Source organism: Metopolophium dirhodum, chromosome 5, assembly GCF_019925205.1.
Source record: "Metopolophium dirhodum isolate CAU chromosome 5, ASM1992520v1, whole genome shotgun sequence".
In the NCBI taxonomy this organism is placed as follows: Eukaryota; Metazoa; Arthropoda; class Insecta; order Hemiptera; family Aphididae; genus Metopolophium; species Metopolophium dirhodum.
Window position 1 is genome coordinate 23,740,505 of NC_083564.1, and position 21,444 is coordinate 23,761,948.

General features: G+C 35.4%; 1 protein-coding gene across 1 annotated transcript; it reads right to left on the reverse strand.

Annotated features, from left to right (window-relative positions):
• Positions 1-560: 560 nt before the first annotated feature.
• LOC132945831 (midnolin-B) lies at positions 561-21,157 on the reverse strand. Its single transcript, XM_061015612.1, has 7 exons — positions 20,152-21,157; positions 17,919-18,006; positions 11,993-12,049; positions 10,165-10,833; positions 2,310-2,397; positions 1,825-2,070; positions 561-1,749 (listed from the first exon to the last, which is right to left on the reverse strand). Exons 1-7 carry the CDS (start codon positions 20,673-20,675, stop codon positions 1,532-1,534), a joined length of 1,890 nt encoding a protein of 629 aa, XP_060871595.1. The 5' UTR covers positions 20,676-21,157; the 3' UTR covers positions 561-1,531.
• Between the last annotated feature and the right edge of the window lie 287 nt (positions 21,158-21,444).

Here is a 21,444-nt window from a genome sequence, read left to right on the forward strand (position 1 = left end):
TAAATTAGAAAATAATGAACGTTAAGGTACAGTTGTAGCTACCAGCTTCTAATGTTTAGTAGCTACTTTAAGTGTAAATTTTAATACACTAATATGTTACATTGTCAATACTCATAGACTTCATAGTTTTATCATTGATAAATAATACTTAATTATTTAATCAATGGCTAAAAATAATAAATAATATTATATAATATTATTTAATCAAAATTTAAATAAATATATTTATTATGCATTAATTTGTACAACTAATTTTCCTTCACAATTTGAAATTTTATTTCAAAAAAAATGTTATTAAACATACACAAGACTGCAATTTTTAAGTTGTTTATTTTTATATTAAGCGTTTTTATGTAAATATCAAGGATTATTGATAAATAAATTAAAAATAATAATATATTAATTGATATTCATAAGGTTTATAATATTATGAATACATTTCTAAGTGGCTATATAAACTATTAACGTTAATAAGTATGAAAAAAATAAAAATAAAAATTACGTAATATAGTAATCTAAAACCAATAACAAAGAAATGCCCAATAAATAACACAATTACATACTCTATGAACATTTATTTAATCGTATCAAAATATGATACACATTACACAGTAAAATTAAAACTTTAGGAAAAGCAGGTAAATTATTTTAATATCATATAAAAAACAGTCAGTTTAACTTTTTCTTTTTTTTTTTTAATATACAAATTAACAGAAAAAAAAAACATTTTGTTTTGAATAATAATATTATGTTTCACGAATTTATTATATAGATGTGAATAAAAAAAAACCCCTATTGGTCAAACAAAACTTAAATATTACTTTCCTCGTACATAATTACCCTAATAAATATTCAATCTTTAAGCATTTTTTTTAGTTTTTTTTTTTTTTTTTTTTTTATCAATTTCATTAACCATACAAATACTAATAACCAGACACGCGTGATTTATAATAATATATACACATATATAATATGTCATTAAAACTTGATGAGACAAAATTCAGTATCTATTTAAAATTCTAAAAACATCTACAAATTTTTATATTCACGAAAGTTGAGGTAATAAATCGCAATTTGTTTTCTTATCATCTGATATTTAAACTTCCTAGAAAAAAAAATCACTTAAAACAAATTAGGTATTTATAAATATAAACATTACACTATACAATATCTTTACAAATTTCTTTTTATAAAGTTATGGACGATTGGTTTTGAATTTGTCTATTTACGGTTCATAGGTTAAAATTTGTTGTATGAATTAGAAAAAAAATTGTCTGGTACAGATTAAGTGATGATTTTAGTATATTTTAAGAATGTTCTATCTGTAATTTATCAATATTAATATTGCACCCTAAAGTATAACTGACCATATTTGTTGATAAATCTATTTTCATAAATGTATATGTATTAATATATATTATACGTCATTATATATAAATATATAATATACATATTTAAAAAAAAAAAATTAAAACAGTGGTGGGGATAATTATTTATATCACATATTATTCATATCCTCAAGAGCTGTTTTTCAAACAACAACTTGTTCAGGAGGTAATGTTGGGTCTGCAGGGGGATCTGATGGAGCAACACTCTGTGTTTCTGACTTTGCGGACCACTGTGTCCCTGCTTTAGTTTTATCATAAGGCACGTTGCGACCAGCCCTACGCCGTTCACGTTTCTCTTCCATAATCAAACGTAAGCGTTCCATTTTTCCACGGGTAGCTGCATTTTCTTTGGTCTCACTCTCTATAAAACAAATTTAATAAATTATATATTAAGTGTTTATGCTTTAAATGGGACATTTTTTAATTGATTTCTTACCGGTATTATCAGAATTAGCAGAGGTTTGAGCGGACATACTATTTGCGGTAGAAAATGGTGTAGCAGCTTGAGCAGCTGCAGCAGTAGGAGAAAGTGTAGTGGCTGTGCAGACAGCTGGTGTGCCTGATCTAGCAGCAGCTCTGTACTGTGGTGTAGCACACAGTAAATCATTAAGAATGTGAATAATGGTACTAATGTCACGTTTTGGACGGCCGAAGCGATCTTGCAAGGCTGGATTTAAGGTGCCTATAATAATAAACTCACAGTTAGTAAGTAAAGTATTATTGTGTGAAAATACACAATTTTTTAAAAAAATATATTGTAGGTGGTTCAAAAATTGTTGGTGCAACCCATGAAGTTAATGACAAACATATATGTAGTTTTATGTTTTCAGCCAAGAAGCCTTAGGCCAACTTAACTGTAGGAAACCATGGAAGAGATGCATAAAGCCTTAGTAAGTATTTGAAAATGAACATAAAATTTACCAGAAAATGTTCCAGAGTAAACGCCTTTGCCGTGATGTTGCATGCTCTCGATTATGGCACCTGGCCTTCGTTTGAACCCGATGTGCATCTGAAAAATAACGAAAAAATGCATGAATAAACAGTCAAATTTATTAATAATAGTTTAAGAAAAATCTATAATTCACAAAACGTTCTTTAAAACAATTAAAAATAAACCGAACAGAATTTCAACACGTATAAACCGGAAATTTTGAAGAATAGGTACATTATAGCCTATAGGTACCCCATTATAAAATATAATAAGTTAATAAGTTCATAGAATTACAAAAAATGATTTGTTAGTTATTTGACGATCAAAAAAAATTGTTTATACATATTTCCTATGCTTTATTATAGTCTATACTATTTATTATTATCATATGCTATCACACTGGATACCGGGCACAAAGGAATTGTAATTTTATAACTTTATACTATAAGTTTTAGGCTTTTTAGTATAGATACAATTTCGGCATAGACGAATCTTAAAGTCAAAACAAATTAATAAATGAAATCAATTAAATCACAAATAACGAATATGAAGTTCCGAACAAACTTCGTATACACATTTGCCGTTCAAAAAAAATGTAACAACACAATTAAACATACATTATAATATAATATAATGTAGACGGTTATAAAATATGTACTATAGTATAGTCAAATGGACCGCCCATATAATATTTCCAGTATATGGTGACTGCAAAACGTCGGTTTCTGCGAAAGGACATTTCGGGAGGAGTAACCAGATCGCCAACGACGGAAGAATGTGATAGCAGCGGCGGTAGTTGTGTAGTCGTCGAGATGACGAGAAAACACACACAAATCGAAGAAAATAGTAAGTCCAACGCAAATGTAATATCACGGATCAGTGACGTGGCGAACATGAAATTCTTCAGAGGCTAGTATAATATTCCACCCGCCCACCCGCATAACTCGATAAAGGCGTTTATACTGTCATATTTTTAACTACCCGTCGAAGTAAACATTAAAATACAAAAAAAAAATAATAATATTAAATCCGTCACTACCTATCCACCCGCTGCCCCTTGAAAACCTCAGAGGCGGCCTGCCTCTCGATTGCCCCTTCGAAGTTACGATAATATTATTATTATAATAATTTACGCACGCCTCGCGATACCGGTTGTATGATATTATGCTAAAATTTTATATTCTAATCGGCGAGATGACGGTGGGCGGTTAGCGATGGTGGTGGGGGGAGGGTGGTGCTGGTAGAGGTAAAAAGCAACGACCTGCCTCAAAATTGGCAGCCACCCAACGGCCGCGTTCGTCGATGGACAACGCTCGGGGGGTGGGTGGCAGCGGCGCCCAGAGGACATCGTCGTCGTCGGCTGCTGCGGCGTCCGGGCCACAGTAACCGACCGTGGGGGGGAGCTGGTGGCCCGCGCGGGGACAGGGGAACAGCCGTAGTGGAGTGAGAGGAGAGCAGCGTGATCAATATAGTACGGTCGAGGGGGGGGGCTGCGTCGACGGCGGCGAGCCCCGCCGGGCAGGACACGACCGAATCGATTGGTGCGGCGGCAACGACGCCCGGCGCGCGACCGAAAAAAAAAAGAGTAACCTCTCTCCTCCGTCGGTTACACCACACCGGCACGCGGCGCGACCACCCTTGGCAACGAGTTTTTGGTCTCCGGGTAAACAACAACGCACCGCGTCCAACCGAAAATGCACGACGGCGACGGAATACTTATTATTATTACGCACACAGATGTGTGTGCCCGTGACGATTAATACGCCTTGGACGCGCGTGGGCGTCGACTATAGCAGCGGGCCTCCACAGACCGACGCCCGACAACGGCGGGCTCCCACATTTCGTGTAAACGGCGTGTGTGTGTGTGACGAGTATTATGTTACGAGGGACGCGTGGGAGTACATAGCAATAACGATGCTAATCATCGTAATATAATGTGAGCGGGTGCAGGTAGGCAGGCAGAGAAGAGACGCGGTCGAGAACAGTTTGTACCGATTCGTCATAATACCTATGTAACAATAATAATTCACAATATTATTACAATATTCGAATGTAGCGACGGGACTCAATACCAACGCGGTGCGGTGGCGGCGAAGGAGTTTGAAAAAAAAAAATAAATCATAAATCGTATTTATATTTTATCGTGCCACCGCCAACGGGACACGGACGAATATAAACCGACACTGCGCGGAGGAGGGGACCCCCTGACACACACACTCGAGTGCGCACCATCATCGGAACACACGAAATTAAAATGTCACCGTATCTGCTGCAGTGACAACAAAATAAAAAAATGATATTATGCGCGCAGACCGATGGGCTGGAGATGAATTTATACATTTTAAAAATATATGCACGTAGCATGTTACATTATTATAATAATATATTCTCATAAATCGGTTTCACTCGGAGAGTAAATAGTTATTATAATAATGATCCGATGGCGACGGAGTGAGAGGTGTAAGTTATGGCCTAAAAAATACACTCGTGATGTGACGGACTGTTATGAAAAAATTATTTTTCCCAACAGACACGGAATACGGATTCAGAAATTCAGTGTACCTACTGAAAGATGTTCAACGAGTTGTTTTTTGAGTTACATTCTAGGACCAGATGGTTTCCCGAAGAGGTTAACCTTATTTAACTATAATTTACAAAACTAGTTTTAGCCGTATATTCAATGATATAGGTGTTTTAAAAATACATTTTAGCAAATACGGCAGTGACCTTAGGTTGTAAAAAAAAAACAAGAATCTATAAGCTGATTACGAGATGTATAATAATTGTCAAAGTGAAAGTGATACCAAACTACAAATGAATGCCTACAATGTGTGCATGTATTTACTGCCAATTTTATTACAGACAACTATATTTAATTTGGTTTATTCATTATTGTAAAGCACTGAAAAACAACAAATAAAATTCAATAATCCATTTGTTAAGTTTATAATTTACAAAAACTAGCTAGACTTTTTAATGAATACTATAGAATGTTGAATTCATCTTTTTTATTAGGGCCACAGGAAAAATGTCCAATGATCATTAAATATATAAAACATAATATTAATAGTACATTAGACGAAATGGAAGTAGATAATAAATTGACAATTAGTTTTAGATGAATCCCCTTCTGCGGCATCAATTTTTATCCTATGAGTAATTTTTCGCTCATCATACAATACAATCATAGATAATTGTATAGTTGTATTATTTTACAAAAAATTTTCTTTGAATGATACGACATACAAAAATGTATTCCATTTAACGGGTATATTTATTAATTTGGTCGTAATGTATTATGTAAATTAACATAAAATCATATTATGAGTTCGAATAGTAAATGATTTGTCTTCTCATCGAATGATTAGTATTGATAATGAATTAACATATGGCAAATAGACATTAAGTAGGTATGTTATTTTTATTTCTCAATTAATAAAATAATAAAATAATAAAATAATTTAATCAATTTTAAATAATTTTGAAAAATAATACATAGTAGACACGTAGTAAATATTTGGGGAAATATTTAAAGGAAACCAATACCAATATCTACTAGGTAGTTATTTAACTCAAAGTAATACTTCAGAACCTAAAACTAAACCCGTTGCCTGTATTAGAAATTTGAGGGAAATATACGCGCCTGAAAGATATGAAACAGTTTTAGATCAAATGTTTGAAATGTGTATATTGGTTTCAACACAAACGTTGAAAAGTCTTATTATATTATATCATGAAATATTATGTAAGAAAAATAAAACATCTGCAAATTAATTATACATTTATAGGTATTCAAGCAAGAAGTTATAGTTTTTGAGAAGGAATAGTAAAAGTACAAATTATTATTAATTAATGAGATGAGCGTAGTATATGTTTGGAATATTTGGGATAAGAAAATATATAATTTATTGTCTCTTTGGAACTCTAAAACACATTTTTTTTTTTAATTAGCATGGAACTTGAGATAAAATCATTACAATGTTGTGCTACATAAATGTATTACAAAAAACAGCTTTAATAATAGTAATATATTGTCTTGTAATATTATTTATGTTTATAATGGCAATAGTTTAATAGACTATAATAGAACAAATAGAACAAAATCAAAAACCTTGTTAACTTATAAATAACTATAGTAGGTATGTACTAATTAATAATAATTATAGTATCTAACATAATATATAGAATATAATATACAATGAATATTATTATTTACGTATTAGAAAAATAAAATAATAAGGCAACAATGATCGAGTATCATATTATTTATATGTTATTAGTTATTACGTTTAATTTACTTATCAATATTGTTTATTTTAAAATAAAATATAAGGTGCCTGTTGTTTATTCAGGCCTGATTATATAGGTAAGGTAGATGTCACTTATAAATGTATTAATTTGTATAATATAAAAATAAATCACATAAACGATGTAGTTATTAAGTATTTGTTATTAACGACCACCTATCCAAATTTAATACATTTTATAGAGTTTAAATAAAATAATATCTGATGAATAATTATTTTTACGAGACAAAGAACGCATATTGCGTATTTTTAAATCATACTTAATGAATTACATGAAAACAAATACATGCATTAATGCATTAGACTAGACACATACACACACACGCACACACAAAATAATAGTTGATTTAATTGTATTTTTAATAGAACAATATTCTAGTTTAGATGTTGTTCTAAAAATCATTTAACTTGGAATTATAGCCAAAGTAACATATAATATTATAGGGAAATCATAATAATATGAGTTCAAAATCTAATGTAGTTCATTACACTTTAATTTAAAATATAAAAAGTATTTTTCTTATTACAAACTGTATGATATATTTTGTATTTTGAACCTTCATAATTATAATTAATAAAATAATAAAGTAGCTATATATCAGAAAACAAAGATCTGAATTATTTTTATTCAGTTAATGTTTATAAATTGTATAATGACCGGTAACCGTAAATTGTGATGGCTACAATAACTGGCAACAGCCAACATGATTTATAATTTAAATAATAGTATTCTGATAGCTATAACTTGTAACTTATAATTATACGATTTTGTATACGTTAAATTAAACAAAAAATATGTTTTCTATGCTACATCAAAATATAATCAAAGAGATTCAAGTATTTAACGTAAACAAAATATACATTATTATTTGTGTATATTGTAGAATTAAATAAAAACAACTATTCATGACATTATATTATTTTCTTGTCTCACACACGAATATATGATTCACATAGAGAAAAGAACACTTTAATAGTTAGATGTGGCGTATGCGTAGGAGTTGGTCACACGCGGGGGATGACAAAAAGAAACATCGGGTGGGCGACGCCCACAGGACCATTGTCCATTAACAACCCCTTCAAAACACGTACCCACGATGAATAAAACATTTAATGCTTAGATCTATTTTATGCTTGTTATTTTAAACTCTGTGCTACAACAATGAATACTTAATATACTATGATGTTTCATTTTTTATAGAAGTAGATTACGAATAATCTAAAATTAAAAAGCACTTGACGCCTCTGAAGATGAATAAAATCAGCAGTTGAATAAGACAATACCTACATTTTGTGCATACAAAATAGTTTGTAATAACCTAACAATAATTATTACTTAATTGTGGATCTCTTTAGATTATTTTGTATTGATGGAACACACGCCAATAAAGTTGTGTCGATATTTATTGTCTCAGCATTGAAATAGTGAAATGTTTGATCAATTTTTTATTAAATGGTATAGGCACGAAATGGATGTAATACCTAATAATAAATAGAAAAGTCAGAATATCGATGTTTTCGTAATGTGTACATAAATAGGAGATTCAGTAAATAGTAGAAGGAGTAAGGGGAAAGTAGTACTCGGCCCAGTATACCTATTGATTGCCACCGGCGGTTCGGTCCGCTCTATTTGCCGTAGAGTTTATTTTTTACGCGTCTCCGAGGCGGCCCAGGCGGAATCGACACAGTTACCAGACACCGTTGTCCGGCGAACTGGAACACCGAGTACCGTAAAACACGGATCTCGTTTACGGTTACGTTTTACGAATCGTCCGCTGGAGGCACACGGGTTTAACCGTTGTAGCGGGGAAAGCAGATTTTGAGCAGAAAAATTATATTCCATATTCCTAAATTGTTTTACATATTATTATGTTCTAACAAATGTACACACCGCCCAAACAACAACAATATAATACATTAACTATAAATATACAAATAAAAAATGTAGGTACAATAATATGATCTATTTAAAGCGGAATGGAAGAGAATAAAAAATACACGTATTTCCGTTTTATTCAACGACCAATATAAATTCTTTTGTAGGGAATTATAAAAATATAATAAACTTCCGCAGTATTTAGATTCCTGCAGTTTTATTTCAGTTTTTCGACAGATTCGGCTGCATAAATAATTTAAATAAGGTCAAAGCGATAAGAGAAAATTTGACGAATATATGAGACGCGTGAAACGTTTTACACCGCGTGTCGGGTAGAGTTAAAAAGTTTTAGAAACTACATTCAAATCAAAACAACTATTTAAATTAGATATAAATATAGGATAACGTTAAGTTATCCAGCAGTATATTATGTATACAAAATAAATAATACATACACACCCACCAACGCGTCTCATTGTTTTCGGCATTTCTAGAGGGCTTGCACATTCGGAAACAGAAGGAGTGAAAGAGAGAGAGAGAGAGAGAGTCGATCAATGGGAAACAAGGTACGTGTGTGTGTGTATAGCAACGCCGAGTACACAACACAAAAGGTCGCACCGGCCCGGGGCCTTTGTGATAAGCGACCTCCAGCGTGATCAATATGACGTCGATTTCGCTGTGGCGGCCTAACCACGCCCCACAGGGATACCCGGATTCTGCTGGGCCGCCGCCGAAACATTTTGTACACGCATCGATGTACAGTGCCTCGTACACAATACAAAATAAACGAATAAATACAGACGCACACAAATAGGTACACCGACCGAAAATCGTGATGGGCACCGAAAACAACAGTACGTGTTCGTAAAAAAAAAATTGCAGACACATACACACTGCTGCAGCATGTATAAAATCCCATTTCATTTTAATTCTTACTCTCCCCGCCTCTCTCTCTCTCGTCCTATCCATCTGTCTATCTATCTTTTTTTCGTGTCTAATGTTTATTAATTCGGTCGTGCAAAGAAACTCGGCCGTATTTCACCTGGAATTGAGGTCATCGGATGTGTACATTATAATAATATTATACGCGCCGTGTACGCACAACCAACGCCACTCACTACGACTACGACCACGACTACCATGGAACGGTCGCGACGGCGGTGGTGTGGGTTAGTGTGTGAACGAGTGACAGCGCGTGTATAAACGGCAACGTCGACAACAGTCGGCGACACGACTCACCTCTTCTACTCGTCTCGTACAGCGTGTGCGGATGCTGCGGGCCCGCGGCCACACATTGATCATAATAACCCTCGGGACGCGAGAGACGAAATTAGTATACCCCCGGGCCCCGCGCGTTGCCGGATTGCGACGTTGCCGCCCACGCAACAATCGATACTACGCGACTATACGACACGAGACACACGTCCGGGCACAACAAATTTAAATCAATCACCCAGAAAATATCGACTGTATGGCATAACACACATATTACTATAGGTACACTCCGCGCTAATTTTAGACGCGACACACGACCGTTGTTGTAGACATTTTCTACCGCGACGAAAAAAATCCCATTCTCATACCGTTCGGATATTTTAGTTTTTTCGTGATGCCGTTTTGCAAAAAAAAAAATACGTTGTATAAATGATTATTGCCACTCACCTCTTTGGAACCGCTTTTCGTGGTGAGTACTTCCGAAGACAGCTGTTTTAGGGTCTGGGTGAGGTTCCGCGAAGCCTCGGCGAGAGCTCGGGTGTCCAGTTGCGGTTTGTCTCCCGTGGCCGTGGCCGTGTTGGGGGACGCGGTCGACGTGCTCGCGTCGCACGAGCAAGGCGTCACCGTCGGTGCGGGCGTGGGTACAGCGGCGGCGGCGGCTGCTGCTGCTGCGGCTGCGGCTGCGGCGGCTGCAGCTGTGGCGGCTGCTGCTGCTGCAGCGGCTGCAGCCGCGGCGACTATCGGTGCCGGGGCCGGAGGTGTCACTTCCTCGGTCGTATCCATCGAGTTGTCGTCGCTGTCGTCGGATACGTTACGGACGCGAGTGATCGGATAAGCGTCCACGCCGGGGATCAGTCTAGGGGTGCCGATAATGTTGCCGGCAGAACACGCGGTGGCCGCCGTCGCGGTGGCCTGGGGTGGTTCGGGCGCCACGGTCGACGCGTTTAGCGTGGCCGCAGCTGCACCGGTGCTGGCCACGGTCGAGGCAGCGGTCTGCAGTCGTTTCGACGAACCTGACGACGACACCGTCGATAATTGCAGCTGGATGAGCATCATGTGATCGCCCAGTCTCATCGTGAGGTTTAATGGTGCTTTGCCCGATAGGAAATCGTTGACCTAATAACAATAAACGCAGACATTTAATATAGGCCATATGTTGGCGGTAATGACGTAAATTCATTTAATTTTAAATGCACAGCATAACAGTATTGTGTTTCGCGACGTTATGAAATGGTTTGTACAGAATAGATGTCTACCAAATATAAATGTATACACTATACAATTAATATGCGATGATCAAAACGTGTCGGTAAAACTATTCAGATGAGCATTTGAAAAAAAATAAATAGGTACACACTTTAGCGTATCAATATTCGTTAATAAGCTTTTAACGTCAAATTAAAAACAAATTAGGAAATATAGTAAAATGCAAATACATAATGTATCGTGGTTATATATCTTTTTTGTATATTTACTTTGTTATACAATAAACAACCCGCACAGGTGTCACGAGTGACATATTTTCATAAAATAAGTGAAGTATGACATTAATTTCCATCAATTCTACACATTGCATAATAATGTTATGCAGCCAAAGCTCATATTAGAACCACTAGATGCCGTCTATGTTTGAAAATAGTTTAATGAATACCTTATTTGGATATAAATTTTAAAATGGCATTTCTAAAAAAAATTATATTCCAAGCTCATGCTCCAAAACGTTGAATTAAAAGATGTCAGTTTTTCGAATTATTCGAAGATTAAGTTAGAAAATATGATAAGAAATTTACAAACAAAATCTGACTATCGGTGTGAATAAAATAATTTTTTTTTTTTAAAGTATTATTCCATCATTGTAAATTAATTAATTCTAGAATCTTAAATATGACTTATTCAGTTATACACCATCGTTGAAAAACAAAAAAACTAATTTGTAATACCTACCTACTTATTTGTTAAAACTTAAAATACACACGTCATACTAACGCATAAAAAGTATGTAAGATAGCTGGAAAATTACTTATAATTTATCAGTTAATGCTTAACATAATATTACAATATTATCGTACTTAAATATATTTCTACTATGTTTAACGGCATTGAAGTTATCACTTACACAAAAATATACGATTTAACAGTCAGTGCCTCTTTTAAAACAATTTTACACATTCTAAATATAACGGTGTATAAAACCATTGTTACACGGTCAACACCAAAATATCATGAATCTTTAATCATCTTTAGTCAAAAGAAATGTATTAAATGGTGAAATTACCTGAGAGTCGTTCAAACTTTCCAACGCCTGCATCACACTTTGTTCTGGTCTCTGAACCTAAAAATAAAAATTAGGCTATATTAAACACAATACAACATTATACACTATAAATATGGAGACATTTTACAATTCCTACTCAATGTGAATGTATGATTTGTGAACATAGAAATTGTATATATAGGTATTATTATACGTAAGTACGTAACGATAAATATTAATAAAATGTTATCGGCAGGGTGTGGTCCTGGATTCACAAGGTCCCTCTGATAAGGTCAACGCCCGGTTTGGAAGACGGCCCGCCCAATTTTGTAAATATACCGTTTATATTTATCTTATATAGGGTTCCGTGTTCAAGTCTAAATACAATTTATGATTTTGTTTTGGCCCGAAAATAATGTCTACATAACAAAACTCGATAGCACTTATTTGGGCCACACTGTGCTAACATGGTAAAAATATATTATATCAGTGGTTTTTTTTCCCATACTCGTAAACCACGCGATTCGCTTTGCCGACTGTATATCTAGAACGGAATAACGCAACAACGCTGATCCACTTTTACATAAAACATATACAAGTTTTTAGCACATACTTATTTTTTTAATAATTGTAACTGTAAAAACACATATGTTCTATACATAATATTATATAAAACAGTTAAACAGCAAGTTTTAAATAAATAATATTTTAGTTAATGTTAATGTTTTGAGTATTTGATTGTGGAATTAAATATAGGTACTATTATAAAATATATTATTTCATTCTGTTTAAATTCATTTAAAGATATATTATTATTATATAGTTATTGTAAATGTAATAGCTACTTATACAGTAATTAAACTGTTTACAAAATACACAAAATACAAAATTAGGAATATTACGATTAACTATTTATAAATATGTTAAATATAATCATTAATCTTATACACCTTAAAACTTTTTACATAGACAAGATACAGAGAAAACAATCGAAAACGTATGAAAATTATCAATTTAATTTTTATTAAAATGTGAAATGTAATAAAAAATTAAATCGTTAAAGCGTCGATCAATTAATGTTAAATGATATGTGTGAAGTTTGTTTATTATTGTTCACTTAAAAATCATAAAGGCCAAACAAAAACTCATGACATTTTATATAATTTAACCCAAAACATAAATCTTTATTGCGTAATAAACAGACCTAAGAAGAAAAATTAATATTTTTAACTACCTATTTACAAAAGTATAAAAAATTGACCTTATAAATATATTAATAGACCTTATTCACTACGATTTAAAGTTTAAGACTAATTAAATTTTTATATTACAAGATCTAACTAGGTATTAACTTTAAAAAATACAGCGTGAGCCACAATGTTTTCCGTTTTCAATTGAGTTAAAACAGGAAAATACAAAGACTTATCCTGTTTAGACACTTTACATATAAAATACTGTATAAAAAATACCTACTAGAATATTTACATTAAGAAACGTGTGTTCTGATATTTTACATTAGACGGTCATTAATTTGAATTCCTAAATTAATAAAGCATTATGTCTCAAACAAAAATTGTAATTCAATAAGAATGCTTATAATTATAAATGTAAATTCTATATATAGCTTTGCATAGCGTTGTCCTCTTTTTAGTACAATAATATTAATAACCTATATCATTAATACAATGCTTGGATAGTTATAAATTATAATGTTCATTAAACCAAAAGTATTTTAAATAAATTTATCTTATAATTTATTTATTATCTATAATATTGAATTATAACATGTAAGTATTACATTTTGTCTGTACTTTTGCCCTTGTGGGGACTATCAAAAAAAATAAATTCCTGCTAAATTAGATAAGTATTTGTATTATTCGTGTTTTATTCATACAAAAACATTATTTTTATTTAAAAATAATATTATAATATTATGTATGATATTATAATGTCAAACTGTTTACATTAAGTACGTCATACATAACAAACAGTAGGTACTGTGAAATAAAAACATATATAGACGACTTACATATTTTTGTAGTAGGTAGACCCGTACGTCATACCCGCATGTGTTGTGTCTCAGTCTTTATAAACGTACAACATTGCAAATTTGTGTTCAGTAAAACTAATTGTTAGCTTTAATATTAGATTAGATCTATTATCAAACTTTTAAGAGTATTATTCGTGTTTATACGACTGTGACTGCCATTAACAATATTTTATTTTTTATGAACATTTTTAAATTGCAATATTTTACATAGGTACTCAAAAAACTAGTAAAAATAATATGAAATATCGTTAAATACCGACCACAGACGTACCGACGATAACTAAGTTCCCACCTTTAAGCTTGATAATAGATTAATTCGCTCTTAAATTAAAGATAACAACACATGATTAGTTCGGCTGAACTCAAATTTTCTATAATATTGTAGGTTTGTTTGTAGGACGTAAACAACATAAGAGGGTGAGAAATCATCTTAACATTAGATACATTTAAACAAATAAATATTTTTTTTTGTACAATCAATACTAATCTAATTAATAAGTATTTAAATTTCAAACCAAAATATGTAAGCTATACCTAAGTAAAATTATATAAATATCACATAGAATGTAACAACAATAGAATATATCACGATACACGAATACTTTAACGTAGGGCGTAGCAGTATATTTCTAGCTCTATAGTGTTTATTTTAGTAACGTAGCTTGTTGTGTAGATAAAAATTTTAAGGTGGAGCCTCCTAAAGGTTTTGAGTAAATTCTATCATAACAAGTCAGATATATTCAAGGTACACATATTATGTAAAATTAAACCAGCGGCGAATAAAATAATAGATTTAAAATCATTACAATGAGTGAGTACCCAGGTACATAATAATATATTATGCACCAAATGTAGATTTTGTTGATAATTTAACTTTTTTTTTAACATTTAAACAGTTAAACGGGAACATTATTGGTGAATGGGTGTTGTGTTTAATATAAATTATATTTATGTTTCTGAAAAATGTATTTTTAAATAGGTGTAACTAACCAATTTTTTTTTATTAAGAAAGAAAATATTTACAATATTTTTTTAAGTACAATGAATACAATAATTATCGAAAGAGTTTTGACACTAGTTCAAATGTTTTTTTTTTTTTTTTTTAGAACGCCTACGACCTGCACACCATATATTATTATCGTTCGGTTTAACGATTTGGACAGTAGGTATACTAGAAACATGTTATAGTGGTAGCTAATTTTATTGGAAAATACGTTTTTAATTTGGGCGGACAACAGGAATTCATTAAATGTTTTAAAAGAACGGAATGAAACGACGGCGGAACCCACCTCCGGCCCCGACGACGATCGGGTCATAACGGGTGTTGACCGTTGGAGTTCGGTGGCGTTTTGGTCCGCGTGAGGAGAGAGAAATAGAGAATATTATTATTCGAATCACTACGGTCTACGACGACGAGCCGCCGACACGAGGTGTATACCGTTGCCCGGATCCCGTTACCCGGACAACGGGACAGCCGGCAATGTGTAGTCATAACGGGACACAGTCACAGCGCCGTTACAGGGTACTCCGAAAAAAATCTGTTATTTTACAAAATAATAATAATGCGGGTGGCAATGATGAAAAAATTTAACAGTCCGCGGTTTTGGCATTCACAGCGCCCTCCCCCCCCCAGCTTTCGAAAATCGTGTTTGGCGCACATTCGCCAACTATGTATTGACCATTTGGGAAACTTTTGTTCGATACTTTAAACTCAATACTTTCGAACGATACGTCAACATGGTATGGTAACAAATTATATAATAATAATTTAAATTGTAATATTACGAGCCGTGAACATAAAAACCGCAGCGCTGTTGCGTTCGTAGGGTTTTCGAGTAAACTTAAACGCAACACAGCGTTTGTAGTTTTGAATGATTGTTTTCAGATTTTAATTATTAAAAACGAATTATTCGAACGACACTGTAATGTGGTTGTCGAGTTTGTAATTTAATATTTATCGAGGTGATTATACTTTATGACAATTTCGCAATTAAATGTCATACTATAATAGTTTAATATAATTCTATAATAACAACTTCGGAAAATGAAAATCTCTATAGTGAAATCATATAGTTAACTATCTACGACTTAAAAAACAAAATAAACTTAACATTAGGTACTATATGTAAGACGTAAGTATTATATCAAAGTCGGAATTTCAAGTAAACAATTTGTATTCAAGCACGTACTATGGATATTGTTTCAGTTATTGCTAATGAAATATTGACAGTGAAAAACATACAAACATTACAAAACTATTACATGCATTATACAATAATCAATATGACGATTATCGATTTAAAATTATTATTCTTGAACCCACATGATTTAATAGAATTTAGAATATTTAGATAGCATAGCAAAAGCTAAGTGTAGGTACTTAATATTATTGTTTTTTACTTGTGACTTATGAATTAAATTCAAACATAGTAATATTCAGTTACTTATAAATTATGCAAATTAAAAAATACCTGGTTTTAGTATGCAAAAATCATGTTAATCAAAACACGTAATACTTATAGTAACTATATAAATAACTAATACGATAATATTTATATTTTAGTTTTGTTATTATTTTTATAATATTATAATTTACATTCTATGCATATCGTTTATGGTTTGTACAAGACACGTTAAAGAAACATTCACCAGCACAAGAATTGCGTATTACACTGCGCAACATTAAACTAAAAATTACAAAGAACACAATTTAGATTGTCTCTGAAATATTACTATCTCGTACAGTTCATGCGAGCTGTTAGCTTAAATTAGTATAAGGGTTTCTAAGAATTTCCTTTTAATTCAATTTTGTATTAGACTGCAAGAAATATTTTATTACAGTTTTTTATAACATCTAAAAAACCGAATAAATAACAAAATGTTAAATTAATTATTCTGTTGAGATATTATATTATTATAAGGGTATATAAACAGCAAAAATACCGAGATAGTTCCATAAAGTTATACAATCCATAAATGTTCTAAATAACTTATAGGTACATTAAAAAGTAGTGTAAAGTGTATAATATTCCAAAATACATATGACAGTAGTAAGGTACATCCGAATTGGTTTCATAGGCCTGGCACCATAAATTACAATGTTATAGAGGCAGGTACATAATGTAAATAAATTGAGCATACAAATAAGATTTCAGAATTTCAAAATGTAATATCGTGTCAATAATATAACACTTAATGATATGACTTTTAAGTATTTAGCATTTTAACGTTAACAGTGGTCTACGCATGTATATAAATTATAAATTTAATAACAATAATACCGTGGCGACCGTAGTGTATATAATACAAACGTATCATGGTGCCCATAACAACGAAATAAGTCAAACTTAAATAATACAATCACAACGTTATTTTACGAATGTTCGACGTGAAACTTTTTTTCTTAGCCATAAATAAATTGGTTATAAATAACCCAATTGTGATTTTAGAAATAATTATACTTAACATTTTTTTTTTTACTAGATGGTTGGTCTTTTATAATATTGATTCACCGTCGATATTATTGCACTATTTGTAGGCAGGTCTAACCTCTAGTGTCGTCGGGCGTATGGAAATTTAGGGAAATCAAAATGTGGAAGGAGCAATGGAGAACAAGGCCTACTTGATTTCCCTCTCCTTCGACATTCTAAAATCTCAAGCTGCGATGAGAATAATATGTCCTTGCGCGTGCACATTGGCCGTTCGGTGTGTATAATGTATAATATAATAGTAGTAGTATAATATATAATAATATGTAATATATCGTGATTATCAAGATGTGTGGCAATAAGGACACACAATACATGGGTATTATTTTATGTTTTAAACTGGTTTATCGTCGAGGGGTAAAGGGTGGGAGGGCCGGGATAAAAAAGACGAAAATGAAGATTTACTCACCAGAAGACCGGTTTCCACGCTGGGCAATAGGGTGAGGCGGCTTCCTTGCATCAACTGGTTGTCGTCCAACGAGCCATCTCTAAGTTGCCTACGATACAAAAAAAAAAAAAAGACAAAGACCATAAATCAATAAACGTCTGCTCCGTAACTGTATGGTAAGACTCGAAAAATCTTGGTTTACGTGTATTATTATGATCATCGTTACCTATCGAATATTTACAAAGACAATTATTTATCTGTCCCGTGAAAACTCGAAAAATTATACATAAATAATAACAACAACGGTAATAAACACCGATTGCGAGCAACAATGAGATTTTCAAGGTTTAAATGCAATAATAATAATAGTAATAATAAATAATTACAGACGCGTTATATAAATGCGTCGAATTACGTGTAGGTATTATATTATTATTATGGTTTGCATCCACCACCGCGCGATTGTCGTAACATGTGGATAAACAACGTTGCTGTAATATGAGGTATTTTTTTATTATTATCATTATATGTCTTTCACGTGTGCGCACGACGTTCGATCACAAACGTAAGGTAAAAAAAAAATACCCGAGAGAAGAATACAAACGGCGGAGGGGAAAACAATAGAGGCGACGACGGCGGATGCACGCGCTTTGCGAACCCCTGGTTTTCCGGGACGAGAGAAAGCTGCGTTTGACGCGGTGCTTTTCGGTGAATTCTTTTCGAAAATACCACACGAACATCATAATGTCCGATGCGCAGGGCGGGGTACGACGTTTAGAAACAAGCGGCGATGACGTGTTTCTTCTGGGCGGACAATGGAGAGAAGAGGGCGACCAAGCAGCTGTTCCACACTTGTCCAACCAACAACTCTACGAGGGACCCGTCTCGCAGCGTCGGGTTATTCACCCCCGAATCCGTAATGGCGGTGGCCTCGGATAGGGGAGCGGCGACGGCGTCAGCTGTTGGGATTTCGATCCCACGCTCGGGCGAAGATACGACTCCGCCGCCGCCGCCGATGCTTGCGTAACATCAACCGCCGACCGCACGAGAAAAGAATATTACACCCATAACCTTTTATCGTCTGCGGGTTACCTGCGGGGGGTTCGAAAGAGGAAAGGAATAAACGACGTAATCGTTTCTGAACGCGTCCCGTAACAAAGAACGACGATCGAATAGCAGGACGACCGACATTATTTCACATACCTACCCAAAATTAATATTATATAGGTATCTTTGTCTGTTTGTTCTCGCCTAAAAATGTCTGCGAAAGAGTCACTCGCAGACAGCTGCCGTTGTTGTGGCGGTGTAGTTAGGGGGACGGTCCGTTTGATAACGAATGTTTTGATTGCAAATCGCCCTAAATAATTATATATGCGCACACATACACACACACACACACACAATCGTAATAAATGCGACTTCCGGGAAACGAGCGTACCCGCGCTATCGCCGGTCGATAGCATCGGCAAAGGAGGACGGGCGAACACCGGAACGAGCTCTCCCGGTCGGACACCTACGGCGAACGCAATCGGCAACGGAATTATTGAAATCTGTCGACAATAGGCGACACGGGCGTGCAAATCCTGTTGACATGGATTCGCAGCGTCACGGTTTTTGAAAGTTTCGTTTCGAAATCGGGCACGGGAGAGTAGTCAATGCTTACCAACAATTTAACGCGAAGCCCCGTCGAACAAAGGGACGGTGATAAGCAAACAATATGTTATCCACGCGCGTTTCCAAACGGTTTGGAAACACCACGCGCGATGGACGACGTCGGTGACCGAGAACCGACGGAACGGCAACGTCGGCACTATTATAATATTATTACTATACCCGAACGTCACCCCCTCCCCACCACAGCGGTCCGGATTTGAGAAACCAACAACAATTTTTATCTCAAACGAGCAGCTGTTCCGAGGGTACGCGTCAAAACGGGTCGGCACGCACAACAAAAAAACAGGGTCGTGACCCCTTCCCCCCACCACCACAACAACAATGGGCCGAGCGCGTCAGCTTCGTTATCGGACGGAAGTGCCGGCCTGCCGAAGTCTGCCCGACCTAGAGGTGGATACTTCGTGGTTCGTACTTTAGAGCACCGAGGATGCGCTCGGCATCGCCTTAACGCCAATCGTGGCCCCTTACCAGCCCCCCCGTGGCCAGGTGCTGACGGTCGAGCCGGGTGTCCGTTAAAAGGACGGAAACAGAGGCAGCCGTTTAGAGAGAAAAGAAAAATGTAAAAGGAAATTTATCTCACCTCTCGCGGTACAGTAGGCATATCCGCTCTTTGGGCACTCTCAGCCGTTTGGAGATCATTTTCTTCAGACTTTCTACCGAATCGGTCTTGAGCACGTCCAGATCGAACTGGCCGCCGGTGGTCGGCGAGACGGTGATCGTGATCTCGGACTCTCTCACCGCACGGTTGGCCATGACAGCCTGGACGGCGGCGGCGAAGATCCTTCCTTCGGGGTCCGAGTTGCCGCGGTCTTCGCTCGCACCGCTTGTGCCCGGCTGGTAGTTGTCGCCTGTCGTCCCCCAGGTCTTCCGCCTCTCTATCTCGGCCTGTAAATCCAGGTACTGCTTGTTTTCCATCTCTAAGGTACGAGATTTCGCCGCTCGCTTAGCCGCCACAACAGCGGCCGCTCTTCTCGCCACCTTGGCCGCTGCGGCCGCGGCCGCGGCGGTCACCACGTCGTTGTTGTTGTCCACCGCGGCGGTGCAGCACCCGGATTTCGGCTCGCCCGCGTCGTTGTTGCTACTGCTGCTACTGCTGCCTTCCATTGCGTCTTGTTACGTTTTAACGTTATTAAAATAATATCAGACACAAATACTTATTTATATAGTATGTTATATAGATAGGGGTAAATACGCGATTGTATTTATTGTAAATGTGTTATTATAACAGACGAATATTATTTTACGAACGAGAAACGCAAGGAGGAGTTGGGTCGCGATGTAGAGCACGAAAAATCCGGTGACGTCGAATATCACAGACGCGAATCGGACGCCATGGCGGAGGAGTGACACTGCATGGGCGGCGGCGGCGGACACAAAGAACGCGGACAACTACACTCGCCGAGAGAAAAATAATAATGATAAAAAAGAAAACAATAAAACAAAATAAATATACGCGTCCTCGAGTGTACGTTAAACAACGGCGGTGGAGACGACTGACTGACGAGACTACTAGAGAACCAGACTAGGCGACTGCCGACTACACGACCGCACGACGCCGTCGGATCGTGAAAAGGAAAAGAGTGGAAAAGATTAAAGAAAGGAAGACGCGATGGCCGCAAAACTGAGGCACGTCCGTCGCGCAGCCGCGCGTCGAATTTCCCGCCAAGGAGCGTCGCCGTCGCCGACTCTGGCTGCACTGGGCCGTGCCTCGTCTCGCCGATAGATCGCGCACGTTCCACCGCGACGAGCTTTATAGATAATACGGGTTGCCGTTGCCTCAATGTCGTGTAAATATTTCAACATCAGAGTCAAACCTCCAACGCATACGTCATACTTATTTTCCTACGTCACGTCTTGCTTACCCGTATTATCA

Coding starts and splice junctions, on each gene's coding strand:
- LOC132945831 (XM_061015612.1), bottom strand. CDS start 20,675: ATGGAAGGCAGCAGTAGCAGCAGTAGCAACAACGACGCGGGCGAGCCG. Junction 18,007..20,151: donor TGCCTACTGTACCGCGAGAG/GTGAGATAAATT, acceptor TTTGTATCGTAG/GCAACTTAGAGATGGCTCGT. Junction 12,050..17,918: donor GCGTGGAAACCGGTCTTCTG/GTGAGTAAATCT, acceptor TTTTATTTTTAG/GTTCAGAGACCAGAACAAAG.